Source organism: Lathyrus oleraceus, chromosome 3 (genome assembly GCF_024323335.1).
Source record: "Lathyrus oleraceus cultivar Zhongwan6 chromosome 3, CAAS_Psat_ZW6_1.0, whole genome shotgun sequence".
NCBI classification, from domain to species: Eukaryota; Viridiplantae; Streptophyta; class Magnoliopsida; order Fabales; family Fabaceae; genus Lathyrus; species Lathyrus oleraceus.
Genome location: NC_066581.1, coordinates 234,828,007 through 234,852,100, shown reverse-complemented (window position 1 = coordinate 234,852,100; position 24,094 = coordinate 234,828,007). Strand labels below are relative to the sequence as shown.

General features: G+C 34.1%; 1 protein-coding gene across 1 annotated transcript; it reads right to left on the bottom strand.

Annotated features, from left to right (window-relative positions):
* Positions 1–1,030: 1,030 nt before the first annotated feature.
* LOC127126550 (UPF0400 protein C337.03) lies at positions 1,031–23,708 on the bottom strand. Its single transcript, XM_051055496.1, has 8 exons — positions 23,564–23,708; positions 22,092–22,207; positions 20,511–20,758; positions 19,890–20,045; positions 19,629–19,785; positions 17,345–17,484; positions 17,235–17,270; positions 1,031–2,415 (listed from the first exon to the last, which is right to left on the bottom strand). Exons 2-8 carry the CDS (start codon positions 22,168–22,170, stop codon positions 1,660–1,662), a joined length of 1,572 nt encoding a protein of 523 aa, XP_050911453.1. The 5' UTR covers positions 22,171–22,207; positions 23,564–23,708; the 3' UTR covers positions 1,031–1,659.
* Between the last annotated feature and the right edge of the window lie 386 nt (positions 23,709–24,094).

Sequence of the window (24,094 nt, the reverse complement as noted above, 5' to 3'; positions counted from 1 at the left end):
ACCTTGAACCATACGATGTATTACAACTAAACAACTCTAAATTTGATTTTTAAAAATTACCACATTACACTAATCATGTATTTTTCGTATACAATTTATTTGGATGTCGTATTTGGGTCTTGACCATCAGGTTAACCATGATGATGATGCAATTTGAACATTAAAAACACAAATCATCAAGTTCACTACTATGGAGATGCACCAAAGTGATCGTGTGAAACCACAGTTCGGCATGCAACAATAAATTTCAGACCCTCCAACGTGTTTGGATGACTGATATCAACAACAAGTCGATGTCCAATTGGATTATTCCAATTAATCTAGTGACTAAATTCACCATTTTAAATATGAACAAGTGGATGTTACCGAGTCAAAACCCGCGCCCTATCATCTAATATTTTACAAAGCTTAACTAGACACATCTTGTATATTCTATTTTAAAATAAAATCTATAATCATCAAATATATAATTTAATAGCATAATTTTAATTTCTTGTAAAATTATAAAAACAAATATGTACTGGTTATTAAAAATATAATCAATATTTATTCAAATTTTCTCTTAAGTTACACAATCATTATTAACTTCATAAATTCTACTTCTATTACATAATTCCCAATAAGAGTTAAAATATTATATCTATAAAAATGGTTCTTTAAAGAAATGCTCAATAGATCCAACAAATGATAAATTTGAACATAGCATTTACTGAATATAAAGTTAAACAAAATCAAATAGTCGCAGTTTAACATTAAAAATACTACTTTAAAATCAAATAATAAATCATTCATATTTTTTATCAAAATTTCTAAGAGTGATTATTACTGACAAGTTTATCTTTTTTGTCATCTCAGTTATTCTCCTCATATTAAAAATATCATATTCAAATTGTCAATGAATAAAACTTGTACAAAACACAGGTCATATGCTAGTTATAAACATTATTTTACAAGACTTGCATAAGTTTAGTCCAATCATAAAAGTATGTTCAAATAAACAATCACTTCAGCACCATCCAACAGGCTTGAATATCCCAAAAGACAGTTTAATCAAGTATTATGGACATGTTCATGGTACAAAACATCAACAGAAGTTCAAAAGAGCAGATAAATAAATGTATTGTCTAGGAAGTAAGGCGTTTTTCATCCGAAACCTTTGCTCGAATAAAGACTCTTGAAATCCGCCATACAGACACTAGCAGGAAACTAAAATACCAACATCATATATTCATCTGTCAATAGATACTAGTACTACTCTACATTTACAGCCAACCTCAGGACTGTAGAAAGAAAAGCATACTATGAGCATGGTGTCATCTAGAGGTGAATAACATCAACTTCCTATGAGCATGGTGTCATCTAGAGGTAAATATCATCAGCTGCTTATGGTTTTCCCCATAGGCAGCTTCACGGAAACAAGAATTCATATGCATCATAACAGGGACGTTGTGATGCTTCATTAAAATTAGGTAGTAAGCACAAAAAAAAGGAATGGGTGTTTAAGGATACAGAAGAGCTCTGACCAGATTTATATATATCTAATAATTTACATCATTATACAGCCTCAAGGAAAATCCTCAGCCTACAGCAACTTCTCAGAAGAGCAACCTACGAAGATTTTGCCGCAATGTTGGCTGATTGTCTTTGAACAAAGCTCAATCAATGCCTATGAACTGGTGGTGGGGTTGACGGGTGGGTTTGCCCATAAAATCCAATGCCGTGTGGCCTGTAAAATCCTCCTGGCGATGACTGCTGTACTGGTTGAGTGCTGGGCATTGATAACCCTGATGCAGCATGTGGAGGAAAAGGAGGTGGAGGTGGAGGTGGTAGATTATTTGACATGTATCCGTAAGGAATTCCTCCATCCATGAAACTAGTTGGTTGGACATACTGAGGGGGAAGCGGTGCTGAAACAAATGCAGTATGTAATTGATTGGCTTGAGACATGGTTTGCATGTTGGCTGACGGTGGATGCTGCGGATTTGTTGACAATGGCTGTTGCAAATTGGTGAAAAAGGAAGAGCTCGCCATATCAGAAATATTAACATCAGAAACCGGCGGTAATTTTTCAATTTTGGGTCTTTTCTCTGGGTTGAACATAGGTAATCCTGATGTAAATCCCTTGGAATTGAAACTACCATTAACGGAGGCCGCTTCTTCAGCCACCAGAGAAGAAAGAACAGATGCAAGCATCTGAGCAGATGATGAAGAGGCGGCAAGCTTAGCAGCAACAGCTGCTGCCGCCTTCTTGTTATCTTCTTCAGGAGTTTGGAAAGGAGAAAATGACATGGAAGGTTGTGCAAAAGTAGGTTCAGAAGTGGTGCTGTTTAGTTGAACTGATGGATGTGTAGCCTCTGTTGTTTGGTTAAGCCACTTCCTGATACCAGTTGTTTTCTCAATCTGGCCTCGTACAACCTTCACAATAATAATACCATCAATTTATATAAGAATTTTAAATAGTGAAGACAATACTCATCTTTATAAATTTATAACACAAACAAATATCATATTTGAGAGCATGAATATATATCAAATCCTTGTCAAAAATAAAAACATCAAACCCACACACACACGCACATATTGCATATACTGCTGTCCCTGATTGATACCGATGTAAAATTCCATACATTAAGCCCTCGAAATATGAAGAATATGGGCAGTTCCCCTATCTTCATATCTATCAACTCTCATCACTGTTAAGAATAAGGACATCTTTTACTAAGTTACTATCACATACCCTCCTTATGATCTAAGCCTTCGTTACCTCCAACAAGTACACAATACCCAGAGATGGATCGTCTATCAATGGGTGACCCTGCCCAATCAGCATCGGAGTATCCAACTATCTGAGTATGTCCTTTATTTTCATACACTAGACCTTTTTCTGGAGCACGTTTGATGTATCTCAGAATCCGGATAACAACATCCATGTGAGGACCAAACATATTGAGATAGACTGTCACTTTGTCAGAGAGAAAATCGAATCAGGTGACATTGTCACAAACTTTGTCAACTCTAATGATCAATTGACAGACGTGTTTACAAAATCTTTGCGAACCCCTAGAACTAATTATATATGTAACAAGCTTGGTGCATTTGACTTATATGCTCAAGCTTGAGGGGGAGTGTTGATATTTGTAAATATAATATTAAGAATATTTGTATATCGAATAGTCCCACATTGACTATATCATGTAATTAGTTATAATCTCTCTATATATAATAAAGTCTCTGTAATGCTTTTCAAAACATACGGTTTATTCAAATGTCTCTTAGTCTCCTAATTCAACATAAGAGTCTCATATCGGATAATATATGACATGAACATGTGTTTATAAGTGGGGGTAGTCCTCACTCTACCAACTGGTTTTGTAGGGTTGAGTTAGGCCCAATCACACATTTTTTAACATGGTATCAGAGCCTCGTTTAAGATCCGGTGGACCATCTACTATGATTTCCGCTATCGGGTCACCCACCATTTATTTCCACGCTCCAAATGTTCAATCCTGGGCGTGAGGGGGTGTGTTAAGAGTCTCATATCGGATAATATATGACATGAACATGTGTTTATAAGTGGGGGTAGTCCTCACTCTACCAACCGATTTTTTAGGGTTGAGTTAGGCCCAATCACACATTTCTTAACAGTTATATTTAAAACTTTCTAAAATTTCAAAACTCAATTATCATTTAAAAAAATTCCTTTATGTATTAAAACTCCTTAATTTTCCCTCGAATCTTAACTCTAAAATTATTAGTTTTTTTTTTCATCTCAAATCTGCAATGTTTATACTTTCTTTTAAATGTCTATTTTTTTCATATTAAAATATGTAGAACAATAGCATATGATATATTTCAAAATTTTCAATTATGTTAAAGTATTAATCTAATTAAATACGTTATTCTAAATCTAAAGGATCCGACTAATAGACGGGTGAGCTAAACCCAAAGATGAAATATGATTTTGGTGTAGTCTATTTATTATTCTAAAAATACTATTTTATAAATATTATTCTATTTAAATAAGCTTGATGTATGTTTTAGTCTCTTAATTTAATTTAATGTTTCACTTTAATTCCTTATTTAAAAAACGTTACATGTTAGTCCTTTGAAAATTGTTTTGTTAGTTTAATTGGTCATTTCCGTTAAAATCGTGAAAAACAGTTAACTTTTGCAGACGTGGCATAACAATTGTTAAAAATCAGCATATTCCTGCATTCATTATCTTCTTCAAAATTCATCTTCCTTCTTTTGTTGTGTTTTATAGGATTTGTTCATCATCTTCTTCAACATTCATCTTCTTTAGTTCTTCACTCCAATGCCAAAGAATTCAAGAAATGTTTCAATGTCAAACAACGAAAGTTTTGGGAAGGTTCGATCTATAATTCGTCTCAACTGTCTCAAAATTTTGGTTGTTTGACGTTGAAGCACTACTTAAATTCTGTCACTGGAGAGAAGAATCGAAGAAGATGAATGTTAAAGAAGATGATGAACAAACCCTAGAAAACGCAGCAAAAGAAGGAAGATGAATTTTAAAGATGATGATTTTGAAGAAGATAATGAACCCAGGAATTAGAAACGAGAGAAGTAGAAACCCTACTTTTATAATACATATGCTGACTCAGATTTTTAATAATTGTCTTGTTGTCATGCCACATATGTAGAAGTTAACGTTTTTCTATAAAATTTAATGGAAATGACAAATTAGACTGACATAATAGTTTTTAAGGGGACTAATATGCAAAGTTTATTAGATAAGGAAATAAAGTGAAACATTAAATTAAGTTAAAGGATTTTTTGACTAATTATACCTAAATTTTATGTATAACTTCTTATAACTATTACTATCTCACGGAAATTTCTTTTTCAATATACTTCAAATTGATTTGTGCAAATGAGTGTACTCATAAACATTCAAAACTAATCACTGAAATACGAGAGAAAGAGAGACATTCAAGTAAAACCGTGTTATTGAATAGCACTACGAAATTCTATTATATAGGAATTTACACAATTCACCGTATTAATTGCATAAAGAATATACTATGGTATATTTACAAAATATGGTATGGAATATTCTATTTTTAATATATATAAATATCAACATTCCCCCTCAAACCGGAGCATATAAGTTAAATGCACCAAACTTACCACATATATAATTAGTTTTAGGACATTGTAGGGTCTTTGTAAGTACGTTTGTGAATTGATCATTAGAATTGACAATGTTTGTGGCAACGTTGTCTAATTCGATATCTCTCTGACAAAATGACAGTCTATCTCAATATGTTTGGTCCTCTCATGAAAATTGGATTCAAGGCAATATACAATGCAGTTTGATTATCACAAATAAGTGTCATTGATGATACTTCTTGAATATGAAATTCCTTGGGCAACTACTTCAATCAAATGAGCTCACATGTTATTAGTGTCATGGCCCTATATTCTGCATCGGCGCTTATCTTGCAACTACATTTTATTTATTACTTTTCCATGATATCAAGTTTCCTCCAATAAGTACACAATACCCAAAGTGGATCGTTTATCAATGGGTGAGTCTGCCCAATCAATATCAGAATATCAAAGTTTTGACTATCAGAGTATATGTCCTATATCTTTATACATGAGACTATTTTTCCTGAAGCACCTTTAATGTTATCTCAGAATCCGGATAACAACGTCCATGTGTTATTGGCAAGGAGAATTTAAGAATTGGCTAAATGTTAGGACAAGTTACTTTGAAATAATTCAACTTTACAACCAATATCCTATACTTACCTGAGTCAGACAGGGGCTCCCCCTGATTGAGTAGGAGTTTGACACTTGGACCCATAGAGTACCAGTTAGTTTAGTATTCAATAAACTTGTTTCTTCTAAAATAGTAATAGCACATTTTCATTGAAAAATTATCAAACCATATTTAAAATTGGCTACCTCAATACCCAAAAAAAATAGTGGAGTTTACCAAAGTCTTTTATCTGAAATTGATTTTAAAGATGTTTTAACTCAACATTCTTTGCTTATTAGTACCAGTTATGACAATATAATCTACGTACAAAATAAGATAAATGCATCATTAAGTTGAGCGATGATAAAAAATAGAACCGTCAACTTCACTACGAGCTATACCAAACTATTATACTACAGTGTTGAATCTCTCAAACCAATCTCCCGGAGATTTCTTAAGACCATAAAGGAACATGTGTAGCTGACAAACCATAGTGGATAACTCCCCCGGACAACAAACTCGGGTGGTTGCTCTATATATACTTCCTCTTCAAGACCACCATGTAAAAATGTATTTTTTTATGTCAAGTTGATGAAAAGGTCAGTATCAAATGGCGGCAATGGCGAAAACAAATCTAACTGATGACATCTTGGCTACAGACGAGAAAGTATCACTAAAATCGAACCAAAATATCTGAGTGTATCCTTTAGGTAGCAAGCAAGTTTTAAATCGATCAATCTTACCATTTGGACTATCCTTCAGCGACAACCTACCAAAGACTTAATGGGGGTAGAGGAACTAGTTCCAAGGTACCACTGCTTTGGAGAGCACACATCTCGTCAATCATTGCTTGCCTCCACTCAGGATGAGATAATATTTCACCTGAAGTTTTAGAAATAGAAACAGAAGACAAAGAAAACAAGCAAGTATAATGCAAAGGGGAAAGACGATGATAACATAAATCAATATAATGTAGAGAGGGATTTCGTGTTTGACTTGTACATTTTCGAATGGCAATCGGAAGATCGGACTCAGGTTGCAAGATTTGATTCGATGATGGAGACATCATTGGAGAAGAGTCTGCAATGGCCTTAGGGGTAGGTACAACAGATGTTGGGTGACGACGTTGACATGTTTGTAGTGGTCGTTAAGTGGGGGGTCAACCGTAGGAGTATCCAGTGGGTCAGACTCTCTAGACTCATAATGAACAATGGTAGACATGATATTAATAACTTCTAGAAGAGGTGTAGGAGTAATTTTCTAAAGGGATTTCAGAGTCACATGGTTGGACTCAAAATATGGAAAAGACTCAAAAAATGTATAATAGGCCGATATGAGATATATTGTTGTAGTGTAGTAAATAATAGAACAGAAGTTTTTGTGGTCACAGGAGAGAAAGTATCTCCATAATCAAGTCCATAAACTTGGGAATATCCTTTTGCTACAAGTCGGGTTTTGAGACGATCAATATGTCCAATGGCACCAACTTTAATAGCATATACTGATTGACATCCAGTAGGTTTCTTCCCTAAAGGAGAGAAGTTAATTTCTAAATACCATTATGCTCTAAAACTTGCATTTCATCAATCATGGCTTGTCGTCATCCTAAAAGATCAATATGTCCAATGGCCCCAACTTTAATAGCATATACTGATTGACATCCGGTAGGTTTCTTCCCTAAAGGAGAGAAGTTAATTTCTAAATACCATTATGCTCTAAAACTTGCATTTCATCAATCATGGCTTGTCGTCATCCTAGAAGATCAATTGTCTCTAAAAACATTTTTAGGGATGCCTATAATGTTGGTATATGATGGGTGATCTTTGTGATTGCTCAAGAAGAAGATTGTCAGGAACATTTGTAGTCAAAACTGATTCTGGGAGAGAGGAAGGCGATAGACCAAGATAAGGAATCGGAAATAAACTTTTTTAGTAGTATGAGACTCAACTATGGAGGGTGAGAAGTAAAAGTTTTCTTCGAAGAACGTTACATCTGCAGAAAAGTAGTAACGATTCTGCACAAGGGAGTAACATTTGTAACCTTTTTGTAACCAAGAGTACCCTAGAAAAAAACACATTTTATGGCTCGAGCAGAAAGTTTATCAAGACCTGGAGACAAACCATGAGCTAAACAGGTGCATCCAAATACCCAAGAAGCAATATAAAACAATGGTTCTTTAGAAAATAAAATAGAATGTAATATTTAATGATCAAGAGAGGAAGAAGGCATTCGATTAATAAAAAAAAACATGTCAAAATTGCATCACCCCAATATCAGACAAGTACATACATTAAGTAACAAGGTCAGAGCAGATTCAACAAGATGCCTATTCATTCTTTTAGCTATTTCATTATGTTGAAGGGTATGAGAACTGGAACGATGGAGAATGCCATGTGATGACAAAAAAGAAGAAAGCCTAGAAGAAAAATATTCTTGTGCTATCACTTCTAAGAATTTTGATTTTCATACCGAATTGAGTTTTAATCTCATTGACAAAAGTGGTGAGAATGGACAAAGTCTATATCGTTCTTTCATTAAAAAACCCAAGTGCATCGGAAGAATTCATCAAAAGAAATAATAAAATATCGGAAGCCATTAGAAGACAAGTGATTGGCCCCCATATATCTGAATGGATGACAAAAAGGGAGAATATACTCAGCTCTCAACTTTGTTGTAAAGGAAGTGCGGACATGTTTGCCTAGTTGACACGACTCATAATTTAATGATGAAATTTTTGCAAGATTCAGAACCATTTGTTTTAATTTTGACAAACTTGGATGACCCAATCGTTCATAAAGAAGGTTTGGAGACTCAATCATAGTACAACTTGCAGAAGGAACTAACTGGAGGAAATAAAGACCATGTGATTCATATCCTACACCAATCATCTAACCTGTATCATGGTCTTGTATAATAAACAAATCACCGTCAAAGGTTACTGAGCAGTTGAGAGACCGAGTAAGTTGGCTAAGGGAGATCAATTAAAAGGACAATCAAATATGCAAAACAAATTTTAAAATTATAGAAGGAATGACAGAAACATGATTGATTCCTTTGAAAGAGGATACGGAAGAGAATAAGGAATGATTATGATAGAAACTAGTATCTATGGTGAATGAATTAAAGAAAAGAAAATAGAAATATAGAACAATCCTTTGTAGAATTTGTCTAGAACAACCGTTTATATTATTAATATAGAATTAACATGCTAGTACATCAAAGAAAGTTTAGAAAGACAATGATAGATTAGATATAAAGCAATTCTTATCCAAAAAATTCGAGAGTCTTGGTCTCTCCCTCCCAGAATTTGAGAGTTTGGTCTCTCCCACCCAAAACCACTCAATAACTATCCATCCCTAGTTTCTCCTATTCTTTTCCTATTTATTCCTAAATAATATAACTGACATAATAACTTCTCCTAACTGCTTATAATCTGTCATTAGAAGATGTCTAACTGATTATCAGCAATGTGATGACAGACTCAATTATTCAAAGTTTTTGATTGTTATAGGTCGCAGAAACATAACACCAATGTCAGTCGATCTATGAGATGATTTTATTTTGGAAAACCATGAAGAGAGTAGCATGTCTTTTGAGTGTGACTCATTCTCTTGCAATATGTGCATTGAGGACAATGCATTTTCTTTAAAAACCTGAGTAGACCAGTAAGCAACAACTAAAGATGAAGACAAGAAAATGAAGGTAACAAGACTTTTGGAGTGAAGAAGTGTTATTTGGATATTATATTTTACAGACTAAGGAAGATTCAAAGGTTCTACTAGACCAAAGATAGAAACCCTTAAAAGAAAAATGAATTAGCTCTAATACCATATTAAGAGACTTTGATAAAGTATTAAGGTATTTGTGAAACGTTTGAGTAATTTGTACTCGGTTGGTCCGTCATTTATACATTCCTAGATGCAAGACTAACTAGATTGCTACAACTTCCCATACTAATGATTACTATTAGTTCCAACACTAATAATTGCTATTGTTATTAATACACGCTTCAAGCTAGTAATTCTAATGAAGGACAGGAGTCATCCTCAACTCAACTTTCAATCATTTCGAAACAGATTGACAAGCTGGTCAAGCTCCTCGAGTCATCAACTCCTACTTGCTATAGAGCACAAAAAGGTATCTTTCTTAGTGTCACTTTGAACCACACTTGGATAATAGATAAGTACAACTAACACATGACAAGTGAATCTACTTTATTCTCTTCTTATAACCCATGTGTGTTGGTGTAGGCCCTAAAGATCAATAATTTCATTAGTACTTGATTCTTGTATTGAATTTATCTATTAATTATAATAAGATATTCTTTTATTATGTTTATTTTTTCAAACTAGTTAAACTCCTAGAATGGCTAGTCTGTTTGATGAAGCATTAAGTGTAACTTAATCATGAGACCCCATTAAACATAAGAACATTATTCTTAAAGTATCTGCAATCAAGCTTTATTATGAAGTGAGATAACATTAAACATTGAAACTATTATGTGGATAGTCTGATTATCACATCTCAAGGATCATGGATAAAGAATTATCAAGTGTTCACTTAGGTATACGTATTAGGAGTAATATTTATATCGAATTCTCACCATGAGAATACTACATAGAATATTATGCAAGTGTCATATGTTATTCTCAAGGTGATAATGGTGTATACTAGCCTTCGACCTACACCACTATGGATCCTAGATGCGGAGTCGAATACTTAATTGTCATTTAAATGTGGTCCATAACAGAATGACTAGAAGATGGTTGATTGATCTTCCACAAATCATGTTGTGAAACATGAGTGACCTAGATGGAATTTGTCTATCCTGCATAACAACATAAATGTCTAAAGGTGCGTTTGATTTGCAAAATAAGTATTGGACATAACAATACTAGACAGTACAAGACAACTTACTATGTTTGATGGTCGATGCACTAGACAACTTTTTGTCTATTTTATTTGATATATCTATGCACCAAATAATATATTTTTTATTATAATATTTTTATTAATATATAAAATATTGATATTCATGAATCAAAATATTAAATAATGAGAAGGAGAAGAAAAATGATGTAGAGAAAAAATTTTACTCTACTTTATTTGATATGTATGTCTATGCATCGGACAAAACAACAACAACTAATATAATTTTATTATAATATTCTTTATTAATAAATAAAATATTAATATTATCTTTATAACTCAAATATTAAATAGAGAGAAATCAAAATTTGTATTTTGATATTTTTTTGATAATGTGTTTGAGACAAAAAGTTGTCTCATGGATTAGTGAGAGACAAGAATTCATGTTTTTGTCTTGTCCCTTGTTATATATTTTGTCCTGTCCCGTGATAAGTTTCTGTACCAAACAGAGTACAAAAAAGTTGTTATGTCCAGTCCTTCGTTTTTTAGGAAATCAAACGCAACCCTAAGGATTCAATATTGAACTGGACAAGAATGACACGGTTTATGTCTTGTGTTCATGAGGGAAAAAGGATAATTGTACACAAACATTATCATGGAAAGGTTTCATCAGATCACATGATATTTTCGTTACTTGGGTAATAGTGATGTGTCGTTAGATAATGCTCACTGTTTATTATATTAAATGTGTAACTTGGTATAATTGTCAACATCACGAGAACCTACAAGGTCATACACATAAGGACAAATTGATGAGAAATAAAATGAATAAGTGAAACTTATTCAACTGTGCAGTCTTGTGAAGTACTAGCGTTAACTAGAGAAATGAGGTACACCGTAAGGTACGGTGTACTTAAATGAATTATGCAACACCAGAAAGTACGGTGCGCTGAAGTGAAATACAGTACATTGTAAAGTACGGTACACTTAAGTAGGTTTATTGCAGCCCACATAAGTGATTCTATAAATAGAACTCTTGTGCTGAAGTATTTACACTTGGTGGAGTTTAAGTTGTGAAACCCTAGCTGTATTTTCTCTCTCTGTCTCTCTCTCTCAAAGTATTCATTCAGAACAGCTAGCAATGAGATTGAAAACACTATGTTCGTGTGCATTAAGTAGAGGTGTTGTTGTTCGTTCACCGCCCTTGATTGTTCTCTGGATTCTGCATCAACGGTTAATTGCCACAATAGGCAATCATTCCATCACATATCATGTTCATTCGTAAGGATCGACTTAAAGAAAAAAATTGTTTTCTGCTGTATATTTTAATTGAGATCCGCATTCACTATGTTAAGGTAATTATAAATTAAAAGTCATAAATGGCTTTTTATTAACCATTGCAAGTAAAGATTCAATTGTGTTGTCTCAAAGTCTAACTCTTAAAGATGTTCTCCATGTTCCAAAATTAACTTTTTAGTCTAATGTTTGTCAGTAAATTAGTCTAAGAAAAAAATTTCAAACTAATTTCTTCTGTACTTATTGTGTTTTTCAGGATTTGAATTTGAGGCAGATAATTGGTAATGCTTAGGAGAATGAAGAACTCTACTAATTTGATATGGGTTCTGAATTATAACTACTTACTCAACAAATAAGTTCTCATGTTAAGTTTCTTTGTTTTGGATGATGATGACAATGTTATGTTAAAGGTGAAGCATGTGAATTTGCATAACACGGTCGCTCATTTTCCAATACAACCTTATAAACCAACAAAACTTGTATGTTAATCACAGTGATGTTTGAGGTCTTAACCATATGAGTACACTCTCACTCAAAAAATGGTTTGTCACATTTATAAATAATCACTCAAAAGTATGTTAGGTATACTTGTTAACGGGGAAGTCAGGTGTTTGTCATGCTGTAAATGATTTTTTTCAAAATGGTGCAAAATCAATTTTGACACTACCATTCAAGTTTTTAGAAGCGATAATAACAAATAATATTTTAACACTAATTTGAGTGACTTTTTCCGTCAAAACAGAATTGTACATCAAAGTTCATGCCTTATTACTCCCCCGACAAAATGGAGTGACAAAGAAAAAATAGACATTTTTTGGAATTAGCTTGAGTTTTACTTTTTCACAAACAAAATACCCAATTATTTGTGGGGTGATGCAATCTTAACTACTTCATATTTAATAAACAGAATGTCATCCAAAGTTCTAAATTTTCAAACTCCAATTCATACTTTCAAATATTGTTTTTCGAATTATCGTGGTTCCAATGATTTAACCTTAGGCGCTATGATTCTATCAACTCTAAGAGTAGGCGCTATGGAAACCGGAATGGGCAAGGCCTATATGTTTTCACCGTCTACAAAGGCAATGTTGGAAGCTCTATCAAGGAAAAATACTCTGATATTCCCAATTCCTTGCAAATTTTCGATATGAAGTCAAAGTTATGGCATGCTAAGCAAAGCGATAGGGATGTAACTTCTTACAATGAAATGTTAATCCTGTGGCAAGAATTAGATCGTTGTTATGATGACAACTGGAAATGTGCAGAAGTGTCTTGTTATTCAAGAGACAAGAAAATGATTGTATCTTCATAATTCTGGTTGGATTAAATAAAGATCTTGATGAAGTTAGAGGCAAAATTTTAGGAAAGACATAATTGCCAACCCTTTGGAAAACTTTTTTCTAAAATAAGGAAGGAGGAGGCACAACATGGTGTTATGATTAGAAAGATGCCTCAGAGTACTGAACATGAAAGCTCTGCTATGGTCGCTAAAAACTTTAGTGAAGGTAGGAAGTCAGACAAACCATGGTGTGATCACTACAAGCACGCATGGCATACTCGTGAAACTTGTTGAAAGCTCAATGGCAAATCTACTAACTGGAAGAAGAAAAGTGCTAATGAGAGTAGGAGTCATCCTCAACTCAACTACTCACTTCGGAACAAATAGGCAACCATCCACTACGAAACAAATAGATAAACTGTAAAACTTCTCGAGTCAACTCCTCCGTGCTCTATAGCTCAAAAAGGTATATTTTTTTAGTGTCAGCCTTAATCATACCTGAATAATATATTCAAGTCCTACTGATCATATGATTGGTGAATCTATATTTTTTTCATAAAGTCCCTGTGCAGGTAATAATAAGATAAAAGATGCAGATAACTCTTTTTCAACCATTGTAGGTAAAGGCTCGATTGTGATGTCTTCAAGTCTAACCCTTACAGATGTCCTTCATGTTCCAAATTTTTCTTGTAGTTTGATGTCAGTAAGTTAGCTCAAGAGAAATACTATGTTGGAGTAACCGTATTTTTTCTATTTATTTATTTTCTATATTTATTTTTTATTATAATTATATTCTCATAAAATATTCCCTAGAATATTCCTTTTCTATATGAAGTTGTAATATCCCTATTTATACCAGCTATTGCGGAAGATTAAAATATAACAGTATTTCCTATTCTCTAATATGGTATCCAGAGTCCTAGTTAGGGTTTTCCATAACTAGTGGAAATACTTATCACTATACTACAACGATTGACTATAATACTTACCAATATTCTAAGGTCTTTAATCTTTAAACTCTGATTAATATTTTCAAAGTATGTTTCCTTTAAAAAAACTTGGATGCACGTCTTTTGATCATGAACACAAATATTGGAAAATTTGAACACACAAATATTGGAAAATTTGAAGCAGTGTTATAAAATGTGTTTTTGATGGATATTCTTCAACACAGAAAGGATATAAACATTTTGATCCAAAGAAGAAGAGAATGTTGGTAACTAAGGATGTAACAAAAATGTTTGTAACATTCGTTTCAAACTAATATAAGTTTTTTTAATTCATCTTTGACAATATCACAAAATTATCAGACTTGCACTTCAGCACCAACAACAAATGGTCATGATTCACCTACTGAACCTACTCCTACTACTACTATGAGTGTGGAACTTGGTGAATATGAATCTATATTTTCTCATGATGATGAAACACTTGAAGAAAATAGATTCAAATGAAAAATAATATTTGGAAAGGAAAGGTCTTTGTGAGAAAAAATCAAAAGGAAAGTGATGAGTCTACATCCCAACACTACAATGAATCTAAATCGGAGAATGATCGGTCTCCTAAGAAAAAGAAAGGTAAATCTATTTTAGTGTCTGATAGTCGTATCATATATCCTGATATTAACGAACAATAGCTATTAGAAAATTTGTTAGGTCTTGCAATAAGCATCCCTGTCCAATTTTATTTCTTACTCAAAGTTGTTTTCATCATTCTCTACTTTTATCAAACAATTGTCTATTGTTGAAATTTCAAAAAGTATACAGAATGCTCTAAAAGTTCTGAAATGGAGGAAAGTTGTACTTGACGAGAAGAGAGAACTTGAAAAGAACAAGACTTGGACAATTATGACATAACAGATGGTAAGAAGATTGTGGGAAGCAAATGGTTTTTTATCGTGAAATACAATTCATATGGGTCAATTAAAAGATATAAAATCTGATTGGTTGCTAAAAGGTTTCACTCAAACATATGGTATAGATTACTCTGAGACATTTGCTCCTGTTGCAAAGTTAATCACTATAAGAATTATCTTATCTTTTGCTGCCAACTTAGACTAACCTTTGCTTCAGTTGGACGTTAAAAATGTGTTTCTCAATGGCGACCTAGATGAAGTATATATGGATATACCTCCTAATTTTGAAAAGAATTTTGGATTTAATGTATGCAAACCGGAGAAGTTCTTGTATTCAAAAAGTATACGGAATGCTCTAAAAGTTCTGAAATGGAGGGAAGTTGTACTTGCGGAGAAGAGAGCACCTGAAAAAAACAAGACTTGGACTATTATGACACTAACAGATGGTAAGAAGACTATGGGATGCAAATGATTGTTTATCGTGAAATACAATTCAGAGGGGTCAATTAAAAGATATAAAATCCGGTTGGTCACTAAAGGTTCACTCAAACATATGGTATAGATTACTCGAAGACATTTACTCCTAATGCAAAGTTGAACACAGTAAGAATTCTTTTATCTCTTTGCTGCCAACTTAGACTAACCTCTGAATTAGTTGGAGGGTAAAAATGCATTTCTCAATGGCGACCTGGATGAAGTATATATGGATATACCTCCTGGTTTTGAAAATAATTTTGGATTTAATGTATGCAAACTAGAGAAGTAGTTGTATGAGCTAAAGTAGTCCCCTAGAGCTTGGTTTGAAAAGTTCACCCAGTCCATGAAAAAAAAGGCGGTTCAAGGCCAAGTTGATCGCACATTGCTCACAAAGTTCTCCCAATAATAACCTATGTTGATGATATTGTTCTTACCGGAGATGACATAGATGAGATGGCTAGAGTAAAAGAGAAACTGGATGTCAACTTTGAAATCAAGGACTTAGGATTCTTGAGATACTTTCTTGGTATGGAGGTTGCCTGATCAAAGAAGAAAATCATTGTTTCCCAACAAAAATATATTCTAGATCTCTTGAATGAAATTGGAATGAGTGGTTGTAGACTAGCAGATACTCCCATGGAACCTAATGCAAAACTTTGGGAAAAAAGGGAGATTTCTATAGACACCGGAAAGTATCAAACATTGGTTGGTAAACTAATTTATTTGTCGGATATTGCCTTCCCAGTTAGTACGGTAAATCAATTTATGTATTCTCATTTTGAGGAATATCTCGAGGTTGTTACTAAATACCTTAAACTAATCTGGAAAAGAATGTCTATGTTCACGGATGCTGATTAGGCAGAACCAGTAACAGATCAAAGATCTACCTCTGGATATTGTACCTATGTTTGAGATAATCATATGAAGAAGCAAGAAACAAGAAATGATAGCAAGTAGTGCAGAGGCTGAATTTAGAGCTATAGCTCAAAGTATTTGTGAAGGATTGTGGACCCACAAAGTTTTTGAAGAAATCAAAGTAAGGACTGAACTCCCACTGAAATTATATACTCTGAAAATAAGTCATTTATAGACCATCACTTTATAAAAGAGAAATTAGATGTCGGTTTCATAAAAGAAAAAGAACTAAATGAGAAAAAAACTAATATGAAAAAATATTAAAACACACTTAAAAATTTCTTGCGACTTTACCGAGTTCACTACGAGTCTGGCCAAGTAAACTTGGCTTCATTTTTGAGTTTACTGAAACTCGGGTTTTCAATCAAATCAACTCGAAATTAATACCTAAACCCGTGGAATTGTATGACTTAACTCACAATTTTAGTAACCGTGAAACCACCTAAGATGAGATTTTACCATACTTTCTAGGATAGGAGGGAGCTACCCAAATTATCTCTTTAATAATTGTATTCTTGATCATATCGTGTTTTTCATGCCGACTAAGTTGATAATTAAATAAAAAATGACTTTTACTTGGGGGAAATAATTGCTTCACTCTTTTGTGGCTTTGTGAGCAAAGTTTTTGGAAGAAAAGCGAGATAATTGGAAGGGAAAAAAACATGCACTGTACTGGCCAATCAAGATGGCATTTCGTAAGGATACTCCTACGATAGTAAGAGGCAAGAAAACCTTAAATACATTATAGTTAGGAAAAAGCAACAGCCTTACATCAATGGAGAGAGAGAAGAGATGAGAGAGACAAAGATTTCACTTACTAGCAACTGAGCACGAACAAGCTCTTGCTTTGACTCCTGAAAAGTTATTTATTAGTAAGCAGTTACTAATTTCATATTTTTAACAAGTATCTTGGTAGAAACGCCTGTACTTGTTCATGCAGTGCATCTTTAAGCTGAGAAAGCAAAGAATCTCTAGCAGCCTCTGCATTTTCGAGTTGCTCCATATATTGCTTAAGCTCCTTTTCCCGCTCTCGTAATTCATTCGCCAAAGTGGATCCTGGCTGGCTCCCTGATGTCAATCCAACCAATGTCAGTAACAATAAATGTAACCTAAAATTATTCATCAATTACTTCACCCTGGCAATAGAAATAGATAAAAGTTATGCAGCCTTTCTTGAAATAGAGGAGTTAGCAAGTGGAATTGTCCGGGCATGTCTCCAAATGCCCTAAAAGTAAAGGAAATGCAAGTAGTTTTTGATTGGGAATAACGACATTGACAACACACCCAGAAGCAACCCCATAATCATAATTCATTGCTTCCCACCGTCAATTCCTCAAGAGAATAACAGTTTTACTTCATTGACCAATGCCCCAAAAACCCACACTATCAGGTAGACTACTTTAAATGGGAATTCTATATTTTACACCCAGCCTATATGTGGCTCATGCTTCTACATCACACAGTTTGGCACAAAAGAGTTGTCCATCCTTGTCAAAAGTTGGACAGACCACAACTCCCAAAGTTCGGGGGTGTATAAAACGAAGACAGCGTACATGGAAGGATAAAAAGGTATCTCATCCCAGACAGATGTTATGCAGCCCATGATAATGATTTATCCACATAGTCCAGCACCAGTTAACAAGTCTTGACTCATGAATCTTGATAGTTCATTTTAGCTGTGCATGTTACTTTGGGCCTACAACCATGCAGCTTTAAATGTTAGCACATCTGAAAGGCATAGCAAAACTGATTTATGCAGGTTGTAGATAGCTGAGCTTTAATATCTGCCAGGCTAGTGAGATGCAAAATATGGAAAATGACGGGGAAAGAACCAAGTTGACTATATTTTCTGAGTAATTTAAGCAGTTATTTGGTGCACCTTTAGGAATAGAAAACTTGTATCAAAAGGTGTCTATTGTCCCTAAATTTGTGGAGGAATGTTAACTTTTAGCTTCTCTTTGGTGTTCAGCTCACGACTGCTTCAAGTTAGTTGATATATCAGACATGCCTAGAAAGAATAATTTTGTCCAAACGGCATTGAGAATGGAGAATGGGTGACTGAAAGATCTGATAGGACCATGTTTTTTGTCAAGAGTCCTACATCGAATAATATATGGCTTGAACATGTCCTTATAAGTGGGGGCAATCCTCACCCTACAATGCCGGTTTTGTAGGATAGAGTTAGGCCCAACCACATTTTTTAACATGGTATCAAAAGCCCCGTTTAAGATCCGGTGGACCATCCGCTATCAGGTTTCTGCTTTTGGGTCACCCACCATTTATTTCCACGCTCCAATTGTCTATTCCTGGGCGTGAAGGGGTGTGTTAAGAGTACCACATCGGACAACATATGGCTTGAACATGTCATTATAAGTGGGGGTAATCTTCACCCTACAAGACGGTTTTGTAGGGTAGAGTTAGATCCGACCACATTTCTTAACAGTTGTGTCTAGCATGATCAGCAGAAGACACTCCACCACTCCAACTGGTGGTGGTTTAGCTGGGAAAATGCACCAAACAATGACCAGGTGTGGCACAGAAGATGGTGGTGGTTCCCAGATAAATGCAAACAGAACTAGTTACATGCACAATGACCAGGTGGTGGCAATGAAGGCTGCCTAAGATGGCAGAAATGAAGGAGGCTAGGTTTTTTGAGGCAGAAGTAGAGCCCCCAGAACGGGATTTGAGATACCATGTGGAAAATTAGAGAAAAACTGAACATTGGTGATTAAATTGAAAAGTACAAGCACTAATTAAATTATATAGGCTAAACCTAATAACACAAAATTAGGTAAAATTGGAATAAAATTTGCCTAAAAAATTACATATGCAAATGAAATATGTGCAAAGCAAAATTAGTGGCAGTTACATATTTACAACAGTAAGATACCCACCAGTAATCATGAGAACAAAAGCAAAACATAGGTATATTCCTTTCACGAGAATCAATAATCCCAAGGAATACCTTTCTCATAATTTGCTGACTAATATTTTTTATATTTCAAAGTTAGTGTTACAGTTATGATGACCATCCCACCAATTCCTGTAACTAAAAAAATCTACTAAAAGCCTTGTATAAGTTAAACCTAAAAAATATTTGTCATCATATAATCGATGCTAAGCAATTAATCAATTTCCATAATCAAAACAAAATATTTGCATATGTCAAGTAGCACGAAGAATAGATGAAGTCTTTTAGGAAATCCTCTTACCTTGAGCCAGTGTATTTTCAACATCATCCAAGAGTTTAACCATGTCGTGTACACCAGCATTACACTTATTCAAGGCAGCTTCCTCATTAAGATGTTCATCAAGAACAGAGTGAAATGCGGTTAGTATTTTTTCTGGCAAACACCCAACAGCCAATTTCTGCAATGAAGATGACCAAGAAAGGAGACACCTCAAAATCAGACATATCAAAACAACAACGCAACAGACCAACATCAGATAATGCTGCGCTGCAACTTGCTTACTATTCTCACTGAGTGGGCATCCCTCTTCATTATCTTGATAGAATCTGAACCTTTTCCATTGCTTACAGGGCATGGAAGGGGATTCTTACTCATCAGTTCATCTTTAAGACCCTGACTTCGCGACCCAAAAACCTTTCTCTCCTCCCATACGTCAATCTGGACAAATCAGAAGACACCATCACCAATCCAATCCAACACCCCAACCCCAAAAATATTCCACCCAGAAGGAAAGAAAAAGGTCGGGTTAAAAAAAATTAACAAGACTAATGTCATAAGATAAAAATACTCAAAAGGCACAAACAATGGTTACATATGATTGTGGCTGATAAAAAAAGATTTTCTACAAACCAGTCGAGCCTTATCCCACTAAATGAGCCCCGATGCAAAAGTGGTTTCTTTAATGCATCATTTTTCTCTGGCATATGTGCTGTCTTTTGTGAACTATTCTAGTAAAAGGGATAAATGTCCAAAACAGAAACAGAGGAAACAGAGATATCACCCATGTCGGGCACTCATAATGCTAAAGCATTGCAATATATAAGCATAGTATGAAGACATTGACGACAATAGTTGCATTCAACTTGATTCACAGAACTTATAACAAGTAAACATAAGACTTACAAGTCTGTTCACTGCTTTCCTTCCATGTACATCACCACTTTCATATACACACCTGAGAGCTGCTGGAAGAACTTTCCAAAACTCATTGACAAACTCAATACCTTTCCGCCTACTATTTTGCAGGATGTCGTTAGCCAAGTTCAAAAAAGAGACACGCTGCTCTTTCTGGGATGCATTGAACCATTTATCCCATATTTCAACTATATCCTTTGCTCTCGTCTGGTGAGGAATGCACCAACGGGACAATGCTGAATGAATGCTTAAGAAATACATATTGCAATAATCCAATTCATTATTACATAACCAAAACTAGTGACGGGGAACAATGTGAGGAAAGGTAGATGAAATAACAACCACAATTAACCAGGTGAATGTATTACATATTCTTCAAAAGTAGAAATCAAATCAATATGTAGAACAGTATTACGCCTTAAAAACTATCAACCCAGCAGAAAATCAAGCAAAATATTACTTTCATTTGCCAACATAACAACCAAAACGACAACCAGGTGATTATGATACAAAATACTGCCTTTGACAAATGATCTTTTGTTTGTTTCCTCTAATTTGTTGTTATTGGAAAAACCAAGTCCCGCGGTCCCGCATTAATTAAAGATAATGTCGGACTAGAGTTTATAAAAAGAGATACCTTTCACCTTAAAAGTCGGTTGTGTAGGGTTGAGTTAGGCTCAATCCGAATTCTAAGATGGTATAAAAGCTTATCAAGATCCATTGAGTCACCTCTACCAGGTTTCTGCTATAAGGTCATTCGGATTACACTCCAGATGTGCAGTCCTAAGCGTGAGGGAGTATTAAGAGGGCTCTCATGAGATAAGGCCTCAGTATGAGTTTATAAGTGAGAGCAGTTCTCACCTTACAAGTCGGTTTTGTAAGAATGAGGTAGACCCAATATATAAAAAAATTAATATGGTATTAGAGTCTATCAATTTGGGTCACGCACCAACCCCCAATATTGCATTGTGTGAGGGGGTGTATTGGAAAAAACAAATCCTACATAAATTAAAGAAAAGGTCTAACTAGAGTTTATAAAGAGTGACATCTTTGGCTTTAAATGTCTAACTAGAGTTTATAAAGAGTGACAGTCCTCGTCTTAAGAGCCGGTTTTGTCATGTTGAATTAGGCTCAATTCAAACTCTAAGTATTGTTTTCATTGTTTTATGACATTCATCGTCCTTCTGATTTGTACTCGTTATAAAAACTTCTAAAAAACCCAAATTAAAATGTTATTGGATAAGAATTGTGAAGACTATGGCTGGGGTGACAAATCAACCAACTAAAATAGTGAGGAAGTAAACACAGCCGTATGCTGAGCGAGAGCAAGAGCCTAGAGAAATAAACAGTAGCTAAAACTATATTTCTATCCCACCATAGTGAATATGAAGGAAGGGCAGAGATACAACCTGTAAGATCTTCTAAAAACTTGGTACAAAAAGTGTTGCTGCAATTGAATAATGAATTAATTGTGCTATAGAAAGTTTTAATGGTCTACTGGTACTGTTGTCGAGATAATTGTCAATTGAAAACATAAACAACTTAAAAAGAAGCATTAGTGCAGGATACATTCAATGCTTTGTTGTGAGTTGTTGAGTTTCGACAACTTCTCAGCTAATATCTGTCCGTCAAAAATGTCGTTGCTCATACTGCTTTTTGACAAGTTTATATATCTGGGAGATTTCCTATATTCACATAAATGACATCTGTTAAATAAGGGATTTGATCCGTAGCTTGGAACAAAATTGCATTAAAATCAAGAAAATCAATCATGAGGAAAATAAATTTTGCTAGTAATATAAAAAAAAAAAAAGGCAACTAATTTAAATCATAATATATAAATATAATTTTTATTATGAGCAGGGTTTCAACAAAACACCATAACATACCAAATAATCATACTTTTTCAAAGAAACCACAAGATTAGAAGGAAGTGAAGTACTTGTTTGTTTCATTTTGTACCAAACTGAAGAACTCAACAACCAAAGTTGTTTTTGGTACAAATTAACTAATACTTGAGTAATATTGCATAGGAAAAATCTCACCAGATGTCCTTTTATCGTAACCATTCATGTCTGTTACCAAAAGTCTTACTTGATCATTCAAAAAGGTAAATCACATTCACATAGTCAAATCATCAAAATAACATCCACAATCCCTAATCCATCAAAATCCCATGATCTTTTCAATTTTTATCTAAGATTGTTCTTAAAATGTGTGGTTGGGTCTAACTCAACTTTACAAAATCGACTTGTAATATGAGAATTGCCCTCACTTATAAACATATGATCAGACCATATATTGTCTGATGAGAAACTCTTAACACACTCTCTCACGTCCAGGATTTGACATCTGGAGCGTAGACATAGATGGTAGGTGGCCCAATAGCGACAACCTGACAGCAGATAACCCGTCAAATCTTGAACGAGACCCTGATACTATCTTAAAAAAATGTGTGGTTGGGTCTAACCCAACCTTATAAAACCGACTTGTAAGGTGAGAATCACTATCACTTATAAACATATGATCAGGTCATATATCGTCTGATGTGAGACTCTTAACACCAAACTCGGCTCTAATAACGGTGTTGAATGGTGAAACACTCTTTGGAGTAGATATTTTAATGGTACATATAAAATCAACTATCAAGTGTTCAACAAAACATCTAACAGTAATGTTAACAATTGCAAGTAAGATGCCACAAACAACCTCCTTCAACCTCACTCCAAATACACGCAACAAATCATCACAAAAAAAAAAAACTCCACAATTAAAGGTTAAATTATTATCAATTAATGAAACACTAACATATCTAAATTCTATTGATCCCTACTAGAGAGTTGCATAGGCTACAAACACCGTCTCCTTTTCAGAATGCAATATAGTTAATCAGTGAATAAACAAATAAACAGATACTTCTTAAAACAAAAGCAATGAAATTCGTTTGGGTATTGGATTATCCTAAGCTCAATATCCAAATTCCGAATACAGATGAGAAAATAATTACTTTTGTGGGATAATTTATAGATCGAAAAACTTACGAGGTGAATGAAGGGAGAGGAGAAGGAGAACCACGGCAGTGCACGGCCTCCGTCACCGTATCTGAGAGAGGAGCTTTCCAACCTGTATTTTTTTCCTCAAAGTGGGGTGTAGAATTTTTATTTTTTTTGTAATATTCTTTTTTTAATAAAAAATCTAACATATTCCAATTCCCTAATTAAAAAAAATGTTTTACATTAACTAATATTCCTTTTGAAAAATATTAAAAAATAAATAATTCTTTTCACTTTTTAATGTGAACTTTTTTTTAAATAATCATATTTTTTCAACAAAATTCTTCATTGTGTTTTTTAATTAATATTGAAAATATTATACTTAAAATTAAAAAAATACATCGAATAGGACGAGTCAATTGGATCGGCGTATGTATTTGATAAATTAGATGATAAATTAATTGAATTGGTGTCTCCTATAGGTCAAGTCAATCTAATTAGTGCCTCTTATAGGTCAAATCAATTCAATTGACGCTTGTATATTAGTGTTACTGTGTTGGAATAAACCGTCAAAGTATA